At 43.2% G+C, this 19,883-nt stretch overlaps 1 protein-coding gene across 1 annotated transcript in view; it reads right to left on the bottom strand.

Moving 5' to 3' along the window:
- The window catches only part of ITGA8 (integrin subunit alpha 8), a 174,471-nt gene that overhangs the window by 44,770 nt on the left and 109,818 nt on the right, over positions 1-19,883 (bottom strand). The window contains 2 exon segments of the mRNA XM_006031697.3: positions 6,698-6,856; positions 14,486-14,591. Coding sequence (XP_006031759.2) covers positions 6,698-6,856; positions 14,486-14,591 — 265 coding nt within the window.

Raw genomic sequence — 19,883 nt, 5'->3', positions numbered from 1 at the left:
TTCCTGCCTATGCAGGGGGTCGGACTCGATGATCTACTATTGAGGTCCCTTCCGACCCTAGCATCTATGAATCTATGAATCTATGTTGCCCTGCTGGACAACAGGCAATGTGTTTTCCTGGGGCTTGAGGGACCCAATCCTGCATACCCATGGATTTCCCCCAAGCTTTCCCAACAAGCCCTGACCTTCCCTGGTTACCTAGGCTCACCCTGGAGATCTTGAGGATGTGTCTCAGTAAGTGGGGAAACTCTGTCTTTCCCTCCTTACCGAGGTAAGCACCAGTAAGCAAGGAAAACCTAACTTTCCTTGTCTACTGAGGCACACCCAGAGATCCCAGGGTTGCATCTCTGTAAGTGGGGAAAGCTAGGTAGGTGCTCCCAGGGCTGGATGGGACTAAATTCTGCCTAGGAATTCCCAGGGTACACAATATTGGGCTCCTAAGGAGTACCTGCCTGAGGCAACTAGAGAGTGTCGGCAGCTCCAGACTGCCCATGCGCTCACATCATAAAGTAAACAGATGTCTGCTGCTAAATAGAGGCGCACATTAATACCACTTCCATCACAGACACTATTTGTGGTGTGACAAGGAGTGCGGACATCTGTTTGTTTGGCCGTTGTGCCACCATAACATTTTTATGGTGGCACAAAGGTGCTTTCTGTTTCTACCCTGAGTTAATTAAAGACGCATTTCAATGTAATATGAAACCAGTGATAGATTATACCAATAGGCCCATTCCTACTTCTGGCAAAGTGAAAGCTTTTATGACTTAACAGCACATTGTATGAATCCTTTCATCAGGCATAATACATGAGAACTCCCATTAGTTTGTCACATTCCATCTAACACTATGCTCAGAAATTCAGTCTTGTAGGATACTCAGAAACAATGTATATTTGTTGAAATATTAAAAAAAAAAATTCTGAATCTTTCCGAAAGCTTTGTAACATAAGTAACACAGAACTGACCACTCATCTTCTATGGGCTGCAAGAATTACATTTGCAAAAAGCTGGAAGAGAAGCGGCAATATTAAAATCACTGACTGTTTTTTAAAAGTTTGGGAAGTTTTAGTAATGGAAAACTTGTCCTATCAAATCAGTGTTCCATGGCAAAGAAAGGGGGAAAACTAAAAATAAAAATGCTTACTTAGAAATCTAGTAGAAGTTCTTGGAATTTAATGACACAGAATCTTTTCCTGCCTCTAAACCAAAATGTTTGAAAAACTTCTTTGAATACTGAAGGAAAGTGCAAATTCTATGAGAAGGAACTGTAAGAGACTGCAAGGAAGAAAAGAAAAGAACACAAGACGGTTCTCTGTGGACATTGACTTGAACTAAGGGAGCACTCAAGGAATACAAAAATATGGCTTAATGTACACCCTAGGGGATTAGATGCATGTTTAAATGCTAATCTGTTACTTCATAAACTGGATTTATTAATAAAGTTTAAATGTAATTCTAAGTGCTTAAAGGCCGCTACAAAATATGGACTTCTAAAACAACTCCTATGACATTAAAGTTTATCTTCTTAGATAATGTTGGGCTTAACATGTAATATACAATGTTAAAAAAACAACCCATTACACATGCCAGCTAAGAACAGACCATCAAAGCTGACATATAGATATTAGAACTCTGCTTTTAATGTGCGTCTTTGCCTGTCCACCAGGCAGTTTTCAGTTGTTGGCACCTTGCACCTTAAATATACTAGACAATGAATATCCTAAGATTTACCCTATGTTCATTTCCTGTATTAATATAAATAATTGAAGGTGAGCATGATTCCCCCAACTCTCCCTATTCAAGAGGCCCCCCAATTCTCCTTGTTCTGCACTGGGACAAAACTGAGATCTGCAATTCCTTTTTTTTTTTTTAAATGAGCTTAAAAAACAAATCTTCACCACACACTAACCAATAATCCACTGGTTACAACATTCACATGGGATGCGATTCAGAACAAGGATTTGAACCTGGGTATCTACATCCCTGGAGAATCCTATAATTACTAGACTATTACAGTTGTTCTGGGCAGGACTCTCTCCATCTCTCTTAAATACCCTTAAATAAAGTAAATACTCACTGGACAAGAAACACAGAAGAAGAGAGAGATAGACAGACGTGCTATCTAAGGTACTTGTATGACCCCACCATCAATATGATTTGAATGCTTCACACTGCCTAAGGGTGTACTTGGTAGTCGTGTTTGGAAACAAAAGTTCTAGTTTTTTGTATGTCACAATGTCTAAAGCATTTATGCTCAGAACCACCCTGCAAGTTATGGAATTACTACTACCATCACCATCTTGCAGATGGAGACCAGAAGGACAAAGAGACAAAAGGGTTCATTCAAGATCACATGAAAAGTCTGTGGTGAAGCAGGGAAATAAACTCAAGTCTTTCATGCCTTAGAAACCTAAAGCCTCCACAGGATCATCATGCCTTTGTTGCATGTTATCATGATTAGGGCACTGGCTTGGTATCTGGAAGATACTACCTGTAATCCCTGCTTTGTGCGATTTAGAGAAAAGTCTCGAACCTGGGTCTCCAACACACCAGCTGACTGTCTGAACTAACGGGTTTCAGCTACTCTAAAGGGTCTGTCTCTTCTTCCCTTCCTCTAATTCATTCTGGAGTTTTTAAATCTTCCTAACGAAAGCTCTCTGCTGGACTATACCGTTTTTGACAAATTGCCATTTTGTGATAAAAAAAACTGTTTCACCAGAAAATCTACTACTTATGCTAAATGAAACTGATGAATGTTATAAAATGTGAAGCAATTTAATTATTTATAATGCCCCAATAATTGCTAATAACTCCAATAAAATCATATCTAATGTGTTGTGTATTATCTAGGCAGGGCATGTCCATAAACAATGTAATCCAAAAACTAAATAAATACTATGTCTAGGAAACGACAGCAAACTTCTTCAAATTAAAGACTGAGAAATTTAATAAGAAAAAGAAATGATGTAACCATTACTACATATAGTCAACAGAATAAAGCACAGAACACACCTTCTGTAATGTTTTGTGTCAGGAGACCATTATTTTTCCTTTATAGTTGCATGATGTAGAAGTTTGATTCTGTCCTGCTAAACAGTTCCAGACTTTGGGCGTGAGAAGGGAAAAATAAAGGATAATAATAAAAGACTGCAGTCTTAGAGTTTTTTCATTCCCAAGAAAGAAACTTTTGATCATAATGTACAATGTGGGAATAGGCTGGATTTGGGCTGGTAGATTTATCTACCACGTTTTATTTAATATAGCTGTGAAAGATAGTTAAGCACCCCAAACAAAAACAAATGCAAGGATGCTCAGGAATCTAATTGCATTGGATGGAGGGGCTTTGCAGATCATTGTTTTGGGGAGAGGCACATGAGGATGAGAGACTTCTCAACTTGAAATACACAGAAAAGCAAAACAGAGAGGAAAGGAAGTACCAGCACTACCTGAACAAGCGTAGCGAGAAAACCCAAGAGCTTTTGGACCAGGGGGTTCAGAGAGTGATGTTAGTAAGGATAGAATATCTGATTTGTCCTTTTGAGTTCACAAAAACAAAAACAAAAAAGAATTTTGTACATTCTTTTCAAATAAACAAGAAATGACTGAATCAATTGTTAATTTGCCTTTCTAACTGGAACAACTTATAAGACTGTAAGGTTTGGATATGTATCTTCATAAAAACAGATAACAACACCAAAAACCTCATTTATATGAAGTTAATACTCCACACTATCTTTCATTGGAGGATATCAAAATGTTTTAATAAACATCAAGAGTAATCAATTCAGCCTCCTAGGGTGCTGACAGAAGTGATATTTGTTATGCAACTGGCCCCCTGATACCAGATAAAGTAGCCTAAAATGCAGATTCCTCTCTTACCTGCATATCCTTGTTGTTAATACCAAGAAGAGTACAGACAAGAGCTTTCAACTGGCAGCTGAATAGCATCCTAGTCACCATGTTCCCAAAGACATAGCATAGATTCTGATTACAGAAAATGTGTTGTTCAACAATTTTAGGAAGCATCCAAAGAATGAAGAAGCCATGATAGCCAGTCTGATCAATCTGATGAAAATATCAAACTACTAGTATTCATTCTAGGTATCTAAGAATGTACCCAAATGTACAGGTAATCTCACCAACATTAGGAGACAACAGGTAGCACATTTAGACAACTCGTAATGATGGCATGAAATTCTACCCATAAATTATTTCAGCGAGGGGAGGGGGGGGTGTAGCATCACAGAAAGTTAGGGTTGGAAGAGACCTTAGGAGGTCATTTAGTGTAACTCCCTGCTCAAAGCAGAACAATCTCCAACTAGATCATTCCAGCCAGGGCGTTGTCAAGCCAGACCTTAAAAACCTCAAAGGATGGAGATTCCACCACCTCTCTAGGTAACTTGTTCCAGTGCTTCACCACCTTCCTAGTGGCAATTTTTTTCCTAATATCCAACCTAACCTCTCTTGCTGCAGCTTGAGATCATTGCTCCTTGTTATCATCTGCCACCACTCAGAACAGTTTAGCTCCATCCTCTTTCAAACCCCCCTTCAGATAGTTCAAGGTTGCTATTAAGTCCCCTCTCAGTTTCCTCTTCTCTAGACTAAATAAGCCCAGTTCCCTCGGTCTTTCCTCAGAAGTCATGTCCCCCACCCCCCTCACCATTTCTGTTGCCCTCCACTGGACTCTCTCCAATTTGTCCACATCTTTTATGTAGTGGGATGCCCAAAACTAAACACAATACTCCAGATGTAGCCTCACCAGTATTGAATAGAGGGGAATAACCACTTCCCTTGACCTGCTGGCAACACTCTTACTGATGCAGCCCAGTATACTGTTAGCCTTCTTTGCAACAAGGGCACACTGTTGGCTCATATTCAGCTTCTTGTCCTCCATAATCCCCAGGTCCTTTTCTGCAGAGCTGCTGCCCAGCTGATTAGCCCCCAGCCTGTACTGGTGCATGGGATTGTTCTGTCCTAGGTGCTGGATTTTGCACTTGTCCTTGTTGAACCTTGTGAGATTTCTTTTGGCCCAATCCTCCAATTTGTCTAGGTCACGCTGAATCCTAGCCCTGCCCTCCAGCGTTACTACTACTCCCCCCAGCTTGGTGTCATCTGCAAACTTGCCAAGGGTGAACTCTATGCCATCTTCCAGGTTGTTGATGAATACATTGAACAAAAGTGGCCCCAGGACTAACCCCTGGGGCACTCCACTTGGTATCAGCTGCCATCTAGACATCGAGCCATTGATTACTACTCTCTGAGCCCAATGCTCCAGTCAATATTCTATCCGCTGTACAGTCCATTCATCCAGTCCATACTTCCTTAGGTTGCCTGCCAGAATGTTGTGGGAGATCGTATCAAAAGCCTTGCTAAAATCAAGGTACACCACACCCTCTGATCTCCCCAGTAGGGGCGGGGGAAGAGGGAGAGAAGGAACAAAAAATGGTAGTTTAGAAATATTTTTAAGAAACTGGATATAGATGTGGGAATTTTTTTCGGTGAATAATAAATTCACTGTCCTGAGCAATTTACCTTAGATGTTTTTCCACGTTACTTCATTTTCTCTCTTTCTGCAATAAACTCTTTGAAGTAAAGATCTGATCATCCTACTTGCATATTTCTCTATGGCTAGCAAGGTTTGGTTGAGTTGCACTTATAATATACTTAGCTATGTAAGTATCAGTTACATGATGTTACATGGTCTGAAATGAGTGCAAATGAAATTAAGCTCTAGTGTCTACAATGCATTTCTTCTGTATCTGCATTCAACAGCAATTTAAATTAGTTTATAGAAAAGGGGCATACAGTGGTAATTAACTGATTAACTAGACATTTTCTGATGGATCATTTTACTTGATTCTCAAATATATGCTGTTAAAAGCAAGCAAATACTTTTAGAACTAGATAAGAAAGAAGCAAGAATGAAAATGGCTTCTGAAACCAGAGAAAAATTTCATAGAATCAAAAAAACAACACTTAGCAAATAATATAAAAATGGGGCAGAATTATTCTTCTTCTGTAGTTAACTTTGTGATAAAATTGTAAGACCATGGACTTCAGCCACAAAAATCAGTCCAAGTGCATGTAATAAGATTTACCCAGAGTTTTATCGGAAAGTGAAATGTGCATTAGATAAACAACTACTTTGATTTTGTATTAACAATCTATGTGAAAGAGCTGAAGTAAAGAGCTCTGGTACACGCGGACATGTGTAAGTCTTTCCCTTAGAAGTTATATTTTTAATTCTATTTATGTCACTTATGGGCGTATGGCTTACTGGTATACAGAAGGCATTTGCAAATTAAGGTATTCTTTAGGGTATATGGATTTTCAGAGTACTATGAGTGCTACAAAGTCTTGCATTATCTACTTACAGCTATAACAAAATGGCCTCTTTAAAAGAAAACAAAACTCCATTTCAGAAAGGGAATCTCATCTCCAATGCTCTGCTCTGCAACGCTACAGTGGAAACCAGATTCTTTTCATAGAAGTTTCACACACACCATAGTATGCAGCTGGTCGGATTTCACACATTGTAAACTAACTATAACATGTTTTCCCATGTTTCCCAGGAAAATTACCTGGGTATTGTTCTGAACAGTTCTGTGAAAACTGCTGCTAAGTGGAAGGTGGCAGTCAAAAGAAATCTGACAACCAATATGTAGACCAACCTAGAAACAGTAGCAAGCATACTACCTTTATTTGCAATTCATTGATAGCAGAACTTGTTTGACACTGCAATGGTCCATGTGTCTGAATATGGAGAATGTAAAGAAGAAATTCCTCCCGACTGGACACAGGCCAACCAACATGGAGTAGGGTGTCATTGATGGCACCAGGTCCTATATTGTGCAGCTGTCAAACAAATAACAAAAAACAAAATCAATACACTATTTGTCAAGGTTGAGAAAAGAAACCACAGCTACCCAGACCTTATACATTACTTGATGTTACTTTGAGGTCTTTCCCAAAGCATCAAACCATAAAGGTAAATATTGTTCTAATTTTAAGGAATGAGACTGGAGAAGTAAAATGACTTGCTTAAAGTGACAAAGTAGGCCAGCGGATATGCTAGGGCCCAGTCAATAAGTAAAACTATTTCATGGGTTTCCCACTTGTATTTTCTAATCTGAACCAAAGGTCTGAAATTACCTAGAAAATGAGCAGGTAGCAATACAGCAGTATAGTTGCTTCTCATTTAAAAGTATATAAAATGGACTTCAGCTGAGTTACTGGAAATTCAGAGTTGTTGCATCAATGCCAGAATTTAATCACATTTCAGATTTAGGTTTAGGCTAATTTCTTGTTAATAAAATGTTAGTTTTCCTCATATCAGCTATCCCTAAAAAACAAACCCTTGTATTCCTGAAATCTCCAATCACAGCTCATCGTAGGACAAAGATTTTTTTGGGAAGTTTGGTAAAATTCAGGTAAGGAGTTTAAAAAGTATAGGCCCAGAGTCTACTACCTTGTTATTTTAACATTAGCATACGCTAAGACAAATGTTTGAGAATGATATTCTGTTTGGTCATGTGAGAGGTATGAAGAGGGGGGGAGGCCGCCAGGTGAGTTACTGCCAGTATCCATATATATATATATATATATATATATATATATTTTAATAAAATCATAGGGTTTTTATGAAGAAAACAATGTTGGTTTCTGAAATATAACTGGAACCAAATGAAACAGTCTTTCAACATTAGCTCTTTCCAGTAAATTCTTTGATTATGAATAAACAGTCTATGAAGATTCTTTATTCAGTGGAACAACTCAGGTGCCCTTAAATTTGCATGTATGTAAAAATGCACTATTGGAGCAGAGCCCAAAAAGGCTGTGATGGGAATATGTTTATTATAGTTGTAGAAATCTATCAAGCTGGGTAATTGGACTGTAATGTTTTATTTTTCATAGTCTGATCACTTTTAATTCAGTTTAAGTATAATTTTGTTTAAATTTAATTGTCTAGCTTTTCCTGACTACTGGCTTGTGAATTGTAAACACATGTGAAGTACTCTGTTTCACCCCCAAGAACAATGGTCATCCATCAAATTCCAAAGATAGGCTGTATTCTCTATAATTCATTCAAAGTACTTGAGTCTAAGCTGAACTCCCTCGCTTTTAATCAGTGAATCTTCACAAGTGAAAACACATGCAGGAAAGGTGTATGCTTCAGAATATTAAACAAAATGAAATCTACTTATGAAGTTTTTATTTTTAGAAGCTACAAATCATTTAATGGGGGAGCGGACAAGAGGTTGTTTCATTTCAAGTTGCTGTGATTTCTATCATTTGATTTTAAAGGCAACTTATTTTACCATTGTTTATAGAAACGGTGTCCATTGTCCTGGGACAGTCCTGAATTTCAGAGGCTGGTCCCAGCCAGCTGTTCAAAATTATAATAGACATCCTAGAAACACAGGGGCATAAGATGCAGCCTGGCTGAGAGTTGGAATGGCACGAAGCACCTTACAGGTGTGCAGGCAGGTTCCGCTGCCTGCCTGGCACGCCACCGTGCTGCCACCAACCTGTGAGAGCATGTGCAGGGTGGGCAATGTCTTGGGCAGAGTCTACCTTTGCCCCTCAGCTTATTCTCAAATACAAGAGGGGCAATTTTCCCCATGTTGAATGGAGTGGGGATCTTGTCTTGGATATGAGTAAATATGTCAATTCCTTTCTCTCCTGTGAAAACTAAAAGGAACTGTGCCTGCTTATTCCAGGACTGATTTAGGATATTTTCATTAAGGCTAGGGATAGATATTAAAAAAGCCACATCCTGATTCAGTCTTTCCAGGTTAGGCTAACCTGCCTAGGCTGAACCAATTTGCAAGTGCATGGACATTCCCTCTGGACTGAGGAAATGCAGGCACATGCCTACAGTTGCTCAGACCAGGAGCTGGGGGGGTGGGAGGTGTTAGAGTGTGCCCTTCACTGCAGGGAAGCTGTGCTGGGGGGACATGGCCAGCCCAGGCAGTAGCTTGGATTGAACTGGCCAGGGAGGTGTTTAATTGTCCACTCCCTGTCCCACTGGCATGGATCCAGGCAAGGGTCCACCAGCCGCTCCCCCCTCGCTGACGCATAGGAATGTGCAAGGCTTTGGAAAGAGCTTCAGATCTGGAGAAGCTTTGGACGCTTTGGGGTCTGAAGAAGCATGTCCGGATCGAAGCGCTGGCCTTGTTCGGCTTTCCAAAGCAGTTCGGAGCTTCCGAAGAGCTTCGGAGCAGCCTCAGAGCCGCCTTGGAGACCTGGGCATAGAGTATAATGGGGAAACAATAAAATAGCTATAAAACTTTGTTGTTTTTTGTCCGATATGGATGAAATTTTCAGGAATAGTAGACTCTGAAGTGTGGATGAAGCTTGCCAAGTTTTAAGAAGATCAGTGCAGGGGTTTGGGAGGAACTGTACTCCAAGTTCTTGAAAGCAAAACTCATGTCACATCAAGGTGTTACAATATAGCGGGGTGAAAACTGCAGGAGTGGTAGCACTTACTGAGGCCACAAAGCCTGCCAAATTTCAGAAAGATTGGTGCAGGGGCTTGGGGGCAACTGTACTCCAAATTGTTGAAAGCAAAACTCCTGTCACATCTAGATGTTACAACACAGGGGGGTCAAAACTGCAGGGGAGATAGCTCTTACTGAGGTCACAAAGCCTGCCAAGTTTCAAGAAGATCGGTTCAGGGGTTTGGGGGAACTTCCCCTCAAGCTGCGGACAAGCAAAATTCGTGACATGGGTGCTGTGGGACTGACTCTGGCTGGGGGCGGGGAGGGGAGACACTACTGTAGGCCTGGCTGCTAAGCTGGTGTGTTACCAGTTACCAGTCAATCAGTCATGATTCACTCAGGGACCAGCTCAATACACAGGGCCTAGCTACTATATAACAACTTAACGAGCATCAATTAGCACCTACAAAAGGAGAGGAAAGAATCAATACAGACAATCAACCGCCCCAAGACAGACACAGCCTTGGCAAGAGTTTTGTCTGTCAGCAGCTAGGGGTGCAGGGCCCCAGAACCCCACTGCACCGATATCAACACCTGGCAGCTGTCACAGCAGGGCCACCATCCCTGCAGCTGTCACCCTGCTGCGTCTTAAGACACACAGGATCACCCATGGCACGAATTTTGCTTGTCCGCAGCTTGAGGTGCAGTTCCCTCCCAAACCCCTGCACCTAGGGATCTAGCAGACCTCCTGAGGCTAAAAAGAAAGGCCTACAAAGCATGGGGGATGGGATTCACTTCCAAGGAGGAATATTCTGCACTGGTCCGGTCCTGCAGGGAGCAAACCAGGAAAGCCAAGGCTGCAACTGAATTCCAACTAGCTTCGAGTATCAAGGACAATAAAAAGTCCTTTTTCAGACATGTGGGGAGCCGGAGGAAAAGCAAGGGCAACATTGGACCCCTGATAAACCAGATAGGACATCTGACAACTGACACCCAGAAAAAGCCAACCTATTAAATGGGTACTTTGCACCAGTCTTTCATCAGTCCCATGGACGCCCATGCCCACTATGGGACAGGGAGGCCTGGGTGAGGGAGATTCCCTGCCCTCCACCAATGCTGACCTCATGAAGGAACACCTTGAGAGGCTGGACATCTTCCAGTCAGCCAGCCCTAACAATCTGCACCTCAGGGTACTCAAGGAGCTGGCGAGCATCATAGCCCAGCCCCTGGCATGGATCTTTGAGAACTCCTGGTGCTCTGGTGAAGTGCCCGATGATTGGAAGAAGGCCAATGTTGTGCCTATCCTCAAGAAAGGGAGGAAAGTGGATCCGGCAAACTACAGGCCCATCAGCCTGATCCCTATCCCAGGGAAGGTCTTAGAAAAATTTATTAAAGAGGCCATCCTTAATGGACTGCCCAATGCCAACATCCTGAGGGATAGCCAGCATGGGTTTGTTGAGGGTAGGTCTTGTTTGACCAATCTCATTTCCTTTTATGACCAGGTGACCTATCACCTGGACAAGGGAGAGGAGATTGATGTCATATATCTTGACTTCAAAAAAGCCTTCGATCTGGTATCCCATGATAACTTCTTGGTGAAACTGGCCAACTGTGGCCTTGGGTCCACCACGATCTGCTGGCTGGGAAATCGGCTCCGTGGTCAGACCCAGAATGTGGTAATTGATGGAAGTCAATCGTCATGGTGCCCTATGACCAATGGGGTCCCCCAAGGCTCTTTCCTTGGACCCATATTGTTCAACATCTTCATTAATAATTGTGGACATTAGAGTCAGAAGCAGACTGGCCAAGTTTGCTGATGACACCAAACTCTGGGGCAAAGCATCCACACCAGAAGACAGGAGGGCAATCCAGGCTGACCTAGACAGGCTCAGCAAGTGGGCGGATGAGAACCTGTTGGTTTTTAACACCGAACAATGCAAGGTTCTCCACCTTGGGAGGAAAAACCTGCAGCATCCTTATAGGCTCGGCAGTGCTACGCTGGCTAGCACTATGGAAGAAAGAGTCCTGGGGATCATGATTGACCACAAGATGAACATGAGCCTTCAATGCGATGTTGTGGCTAGTAAAGTGAGAAAAACGCTGGCTTGCAGCCATAGATGCTTCTCCAGCAAATCCCAGGACATCATTCTCCCCTTGTACTCAGCCTTGGTGAGGTCGCAGCTGGAGTACTGCATCCAGTTTTGGGCCCCACAATTCAAAAAAGATGTGGAGAAGCTTGAGAGAGTCCAGAGAAGAGCCACGCGCATGATCAGAGGTCAGGGAAGCAGACCCTACGATGACAGGCTGAGAGCCCTGGGGCTCTTTAGCCTGGAAAAGCGCAGGCTCAGGGGTGATCTGATGGCCACCTATAAGTTTATCAGAGGTGACCACCAGTATGTGGGGGAACGTTTGTTCACCAGAGCGCCCCAAGGGATGACGAGGTCAAACAGGTATAAACTCCTGCAAGACTGTTTCAGGCTGGACATAAGGAAGAATTTCTTTACTGTCCAAGCCCCCAAGGTCTGGGATAGCCTGCCATCAGAGGTGGTACTTTGAACACCTTCAAGAGAAATTTCGATGCTTATCTTGCTGGGATCCTATGACCCTAGCTGACTTCTTGCCCCTCGTGTGGGGGGCTGGACTCGATGATCTTCTGAGGCCCCTTCCAGCCCTAATGTCTATAAAATCTATGAAACCTATCCCTTGAAACTTGGCAGGATTTGTGGCCTCAGTAAGAGCTACCACCCCTGCAGTTTTCACCCCCCTGTGGTGTAACACATAGCTGTGACATGAGTTTGGCTTTCAAGAATTTGGGGTACAGTTTCCCCCAAACCCCTGCACCAATATTCTTATAACTTGGCAGGTTTCATGCTCCCAGCAGAGGCTACCACTCCTGCAAGTGTCATCCAAATCGGGCTAGAAACAACAAAGTTATAGGTATTTCATTGATTCCCCATTATACCCTATGGCCGGATCTCCGAGGCAGCTCTAAAGTTTTGGAGCCGCTTTTGCCGGATCGAGGCGGAAACCCGGTCCAGAGCTCCAGATTGGATCGTGGCCATCCAAAGCGGCCGGATCAGAAGCTGGATTGAATCGTTTCCGACTCGCACAGGCCTACTGTCGCAGTGGTGGGGGCACAGCCAGACACCAACCAGCACGGTACCTGAGGCAGAGGTGGCAGGGATGGAGGGGTTATTCCCCCCTCCCTGCCCTCTCTGCCCCCAGGGGACCGCAGCTGGGGTCTGTCTTCCCCAAATGCTGCCACCGATTGCTCTGTGCATGGGGCAAGTGGCAGAATGAACCTCCTCCTGCCTCCTCTGCTGGACCCTGGAGAGAGGGGACTATAACCCTGCTCCCTGTCACCTTGGCTAAGGGGCCCTGCCAGCCGGCAGCTGAGAATTAAATCCCTCCCTGGCCAGTTCAGTCCAGGCTACTGTCATGGCCCGGCCATGCCTCAACTGCTGGAGCAGCCAGTGGAGAAATATAGGTTGGTGCTGGTGGGATAGGGGAGTGGGGGGAGGTGGGAATCAATCTCTTCCCTACTCCTTTCCGCGGCTGGCTTCTGGCCAGGCCCCCACCCCTGCCTGTCTCTACTCTGGCTAGAGAGCAGAGGGGTGGTGCCAGCCCTGCTCCGCTGGAACAGAAAGCACATCCCAGAGAGCATGCCAGGATGCTGGAGGATTCTGATTTAACTTAAACCAGGAAGAGGTCTGGGACAGAAGTTGCATAAACTGGTTTGAGCTCAATGTTAAGTCTAAGACTACATTTAGCCAGGTCTTTAAAAGTTTTGGCCATTTTGAAACTGGTTTATGTGCACTGAACGTATGTTTTGTTACAGGTTTAAACCAGTTTCTCGTCACTTAAACCAGTTTATGTGTAAGGTCTGTCTCCAGCCCCTGAGCTTATGTTTCATAGTTTCATAGTAGGTAGGGTTGAAAGGGACCTGAGCAGATCATCAAGTCCGACCCCCTGCCACAGACAGGAAAGAATGCTGGGTTCAGACGACTCCGGCAAGGTGTCTATCTAGCCTCCTCTTAAAGACAACAAGGGTAGGAGTGAGGACCACTTCCCTCAGAAGTAGGTTCCAGATCCTAGCCGCCCTGACAGTGAAGTAGTGCCTCCTGATATCCAGCCTGAATCTGCTCTCTGGCAGCTTATGGCCATTGCTCCTTGTTACTCCCAGTAGTGCTTGGGGGAACAGGGACTCTCCCATTGCCTGCTGGTCTCCCTTGGCCAGTTTGTAGATGGCCACCAGATCCCCTCTCAGCCTCCTCTTGTGGAGGCTGAACAGGTTCAGATCCTGTAGCCTATCCTCATAGGACCTGCCCTGCTGCCCCCTGATCATGCGAGTGGCCCTCCTCTGGACCCTCTCAATGTTGCCCACATCCCTTCTGAAGTGCGGCCCCCAGAACTGGATGCAGTACTCCAACTGGGGCCTGATAAAGGTTGCATAGAGGGGGAGGATCACCTCCTTGGACCTGTTTGTGATGCATCTGTGGATGCATGACAAGCTGCAGTTAGCCGTACTGACTGCATCCCCACATTGGTGGCCCATGTTCATCTTTGAGTCAATAATGATTCCAAGATCCTTTTCTGCCTCTGCGCTGGTGACAGGAGAGTCCCCCAGCCTGTAGGTATGCTGATGGTTCTTCCTCCCCAGGTGCAGTACCTTGCACTTGTCAGTGTTGAAGCCCATCCTGTTCTCATCTGCCCCCCTCTGTAACCTGTTCAGATCTGATTGCAGCTTTTCCCTCCCCTCTAGCATGCCTGACTCGCACAGGCCTACTGCCGCAGTGGTGGGGGCACAGCCAGACACCAGCCAGCACGGCCCCTGAGGCAGAGGTGGCAGGGATGGAGGGAGTATTCCCCCCTCCCTGCCCCCAGGGGACTGCAGCTGGGGTCTGTCTGCCCCAACCACTGGCACTTCTCAGACTGAGGACCTGTATCTCCTCTCTGGCTGAGCACCTAATTCCCAGGGATTTCAGTGGTAACAGAATCAGGTCTTGTGAAGTCTTGTGAGAATCTACATCCTTACAATTTATACCTCATATATGTGCTCTACCAAAGGGCCAAGGTCATCTTCTTTGGTAGGTTCATCTTTAGGTTTCCAGTTGTGAAGTGGCAAAACAATTTGTGGAGGATTAGACACTCTGTAATATATAGAGAGAAAGGTTAAAAGAGCCACAGTTTCACATGTATTATCTTTAGACAAAATTAAGACTAATTTATCCAATGGAAACTACAAAGAAGGTTGATTTAGACAGACTGTTTCCTGAACTGGACTCGGTAAATAGGGCAATTTTTTCAAGAAGTGCCACAGAATTTTCAGTGGATTCAAACGGCCGCAACTTCTTTTTCAGCTTTCACTTGAAAGATAGACCGTTCTTGAGAAGGGGTTGATCACTTTTTGATTTTGATGGAAAAATATTATATGCCTAAGCATTTAAATCATATGCATCAGGGTGGTATAAGTTTTGGTTAGTGGTTTACATAAAACTTGAGGGATTTTTGCTCAACCCAGAGCATGCAGAAATTATCTAACACTTGAATTTCCTCCTTTTGAAGCATTTAAAAAAAAATCTATCCTAGGCACTTCTTTGTCTTCCTCTTGTTGTATGTATGAATGCCTTACAATCCCCTAGGTATTAAACCTTAGGGGAAGCAGCAGAGTGTTCAGTTCTTATACAAGAAGAACTGAGGCATAGGTAGACCATGGGCAAGAAAGGAATCCAGGCAGATAAAATGAGATTTAGGAAGAATTTAAAATAATAGAATCATAGAAAATTAGGGTTGGAAGGGACCTCAGGAGGTCATATAGTTCAACCCCCTGCTCAAAGCAGGACTGTCCCCAAATATATCCAAGGTTTTGTCTAACTGGGTCTTAAAAACATCCAAGGATGGAGATTCTACAATCTCTCTGGGTAACCTGTTCCAATGTTTGAGAAAGTTTTTCCTAATATCTAACCTAAACTTCACTTGCTGCACCTTGAGACCATTGCTCCTTGTTCTATCATCTGTCACCACTGAGAACAGTCTAGCTCCATCCTCTTTGGAACCACCCTTCAGGTAGTTGAAGGCTGCTATTAAATCCCCCCTCAGTCTTCTCCTCTCTAGACCAGGGGTTTTCAACCTTTTTTAATGTGTACCCCTGGTGGCCCCCTTTTAAATAAGTGTATGCCCCTGGAGGGGGGAGGAATGGTGAGTGGCCAGCCGTGGAGGGGGGTGGGGGAGCGGGGGGAAGAGGTGGTGAGCAGCCGGACCCAGTGCAGGAGAGTGGCAAGTGGTGGCAGCACAGCCTCTGTGCGGCCCTGCTCTTGCCCTCGCTCCACTTCTGTGCGTGGGGTGGTGGTGTCCAACCCCGTCTGCCCGTGCATACCCCCTGGGACCTTTCAAAGACATCCCCTGCTCTAAACTAAATAAGCTCAGTTCCCTCAGCCTCTCCTCAGAAGTCAAGTGCCCCAGGCCCCTAACCATTTTCGCTGCCCTCCACTGGACTCTCTCCAATTTATCCATATCCTTCCTGTAGTGGGGGCCCCAAAACTGAACACAGTACTAAAGATGTGTCCTCACCAATAGCAAATAGAGGGGAATAATCACTTTCCTTTATCTGCTGGCAATTCTTCTACTAATATAGCCCAGTATGCTGTTAGCCTTCTTCGCAACAAGGGCTTGCTGTTGGCTCATATTCAGCTAATTTGGGCACCTATATATAAAGGGAGTGATTCACAGAAACATTGTTCATGCATCGGATCAAAAACTTTAAAGGAAAATGCATAAAGAGCATTGGGAACAGGGACAGGAACCCAGGACTCTCTCTTCTCAGGAAAGAGCACTCTTTATTAGTGGTCTAAGGAGTTGTGCCCTTGTTTGTCTGCACTCTTTGTTTAGCCCAATAAACCTTGCATTCCTTTCTGCACCTTCATCCAGCTGTTAAAAGAAAGAAGTGACCCAGTTGCCTGAACATGAAGGAATAATTTAGTTGTTTAAGGACCTTATGTTGTGAGCTGCACAAATATTAACGGCTTAGTGCTTTGAAGCAGTCACACCTTCAATTTGAGGGACACACCTGTGGGGAGTGGCCACACCTTAATGGAACAGGAGCTGGGTAGTCCGAATCAAGAGATAATCCTGCCCTGGAGTGGAATAACTGTATTGCGTAATGAGTGCTTTAAGCCACATTAAGATGTTCATGTGCAAACAATCCAGGGGTTAAGAGCTCCAGGAGTTGCCCAAAATTACCATACAACAAGGCCCTAAATCCAGGCAGGGAGTTCAGGTTTTAAATCTCAGTCTCACCTGGTGCCTAAAACAAAGAAAGTTTTTGATCTTCTTTTGGTGTTCCCTATCAACTGACTTAGGTGTCCCCCTGCTCAATTTACTGAACATTGTGTACTCCATTCATAAGTGCCTAACTCCCCAATTAAAGTATAGTGAATTGAGGCAGCTCACTTGGATTTGTGAATTGCACTCCCCGAGTGAGTCACCTAAGTTTTAGCTGCAGAAATGGTCGACACTGACGTACCTAACTTCCTTGTGAACGTCATCCAAACTGAGTTTCCTAAATTCACTAAGTTCCTAAGTTCACTGGAGCAAGGAACTGAATCTAGGGCTCCCAAAGCCCCTGGGTAGTCTCCTAAGCACTTGACAACCTTTCTTGTTTTGATTCACAAACAGAGTGAAAATTTTAGAAAAATATCCAGAATATTATAGTATCCAAACAATAAAAAGACATAAAAATGATAAGGACACAGAACAAGAATACTGTACTGAAACTATCTTCTTGTCTCTCCAGCTCCAAAATAAATTAGAATTTCTCTTTAAAAAAAAAAAAAAAAAAAAAATTATATATATATATTTATATATATTTCTGTTTTCTTGTTCTCTCTCTCCAGCCCTTCCTCCAAAGAAAAAACATTGAGTAGTAGTCTTAAAATTCCTATCTATATTACAGACACTATTTCCTGCAGCACCTGTAAGTTCCTTCAAGGTTTCCCATTCAAATCATGAAGTTTAATCCTGTTTAGCTGTTGAGATCTTGAACAATCACAGAATAATATTTTTTTCTAGCCTGGCAGATGGCTTCTGGCCAGTACATCTGGAAACAATGCTGTGTTGGAAGTAAGCTGCTTTGTTAAAATAATAATCAGATAAAGTATTATCCCTTTGTTATTGGTCAACTCTTATTGCAATATTGCTTTAAAAAACACTCTGTACTGATTTCAAAATTATGTAGCTCTGAGAAAAGGCATGGAGTTTCAATATGTTCCTGGCCAGAACTGGAAGTTAGTGTTTCAAGCCAAAAGTTAATTATTAAAAAACCTAAAATTACAAATGACTATTTCACTCAGGATAATGTTTATTTAAAAACATAACATAATGATCATGGCCTTCCAAACTTTGATGTTAAAATTAGCTTTCCCTTCAGTCTAAACATTATTGAAATTACAGTTTTTTCCTCAAGGAATACAACTAAGACTGAATGCTGTTGGTACAAATGCTGATTTTTCAAATGTCTCTGGAAGAAAAAAATGGTTCAGGGTCCAATTCTAATGTCATATAAAACCAAATGTTTAAGAAAACTTTTCCTGCAGAATATTGGTTCCCAGATTCAGAAGATATAAAGAGATCTTGGATAAGAGCAACTGGAGGGAATCTGGAGCTGCTGGGAAAGTCTATGTTAAGTGAAGTCTTAACTATACTGCTAAAATACTTTCTTGAATTATAAAAAGGTACCAGATAGAATGAATTAAAGCCAACAAATAAGGATTATAAATAACATATATAAAAAAAAAAAGTAACAGCATTTTAAATTAACTATACGGCCTAATCTGTTAAATTTCACTGTAACTTTTCTTCCAATAAAGATCTCCATTTTAACGCTACTTTAGTGACTGGGGAACTTGTTTCATTTTATGGGTAGGGATCTACTGAATTTGGAGTGGCTTTCCCCTGCCCCTCTCCCCGCTGCCCATTTAATAAGCAGAATGCGGAGCCAGGCAGCCATTTCATGGGCAGAGTGTGGTGGCCCTCCCCATGCCTCTGATTGGCCAAGTGGCCCTCGTGGGCTCCACACCACTGCTTGGCTGTGAGGGGTGCCTGCCTCTGATTCGTGGAGAGAGGCAGGTCCAAATGACAGGCAGGCCTTGTCACCAATCAGTGGTGAGGGGTAGGGTGCCAGCCATCTTGCCCACAGTCCCTTAAGCAGAAAGACCCTTCCCCCCCCCTCCCCCCCCACTTCCCTGCCCTGGTGGGCTACCATAGCACTCTGAGGACTTCTTTTCAGTAAGTTTTCTGCTCCCCACCCACCCCCACCTGCAGATTTCACAGGCACTGCCCAATTTTGCGGGCAATGCTGATTTCACGAAATCCACAACATCACATTTTCAGTAGGTCCCTATTTATGGGACGTTAGGAAAATCCAGACAACAGAATTTTAAGAAACTACAAAAATATTGCAAGAAACAAGGTGTACATAAATAAAAAGGAATAACAATATGCTTTAAAATATGCATTTTCAATCATCTTAAAGCAGTATTTTTCTCAACAGAACTACGACATGGAAAACATAATTTTAGCATCCAGCTAATCAAGTTTACAATATATACTTAGGATTTCTGACATTTTTATAATAAATGAAGCAAATCAGGTTCACTTCAACAGTAACTCTCTACATGAATTTTTATATAATTTAGAAATCACAAATATTTGAATGAAGAGCTACACTCCCCTCCAGGTTTACTCTTTCCTGTAAATTGGTTGAAGCCTTATTCATACAAGAACAATTCAACTTTAGGAAAGGGCAAAGAATCACTGATACCATGCTCATAAATCGGTCTGGAGAAAAGGTGGCTGAGGAGGAGTTTGATAATAATCTTCAAATACCTAAAGGGTGGTTATAAAAAGGGTGGAGGCGAACTGTTCTCTGTGGCTGTAGGGCACAGGACTAGAAACAACCGTCTCAGACTTCAGGAGAGGACATTTAGGTTAGATATTAGGAAGAGTTCTCTCACTGTAAGAGAGATTAAGCACTAGAACAGGCTATCCAGAGAGGTTGTGGAATGGACAAGCAACTATCCAGAAAATCACTGAGAAACACAAGGCACACTAATAGTCCAATAATTCCTGACCTCAAAACAGCAGTGTCTTCAGCCAGTTGTGATGTCAGAATATATCCACAATTGTTTCCGTCTCAGCAATAATTTAAAAAAAATGCCTCAGTCTCACTGACTTCCCTGGCTGACACTATTACTGGCTTCAGACTGAAGCGTTACGTCCAACCCCCATGGCACCTCTCTGCCAGGTTTCACTTGTTTGGGGGATTATAATTAGTAAGCAGTTCATAGAACTGGTTTCATTCATTATCTCTAAACTCTTGCCATTCCATGATCTGATCATCACCCAGTTCTGACAGCCCCAACACTCATTTACTCTCTCTCTTTCCC

Source organism: Alligator sinensis, unplaced genomic scaffold, assembly GCF_000455745.1.
Source record: "Alligator sinensis unplaced genomic scaffold, ASM45574v1 scaffold114_1, whole genome shotgun sequence".
Classification (NCBI taxonomy): Eukaryota; Metazoa; Chordata; order Crocodylia; family Alligatoridae; genus Alligator; species Alligator sinensis.
This window is presented reverse-complemented; position numbering and strand designations above follow the sequence as displayed.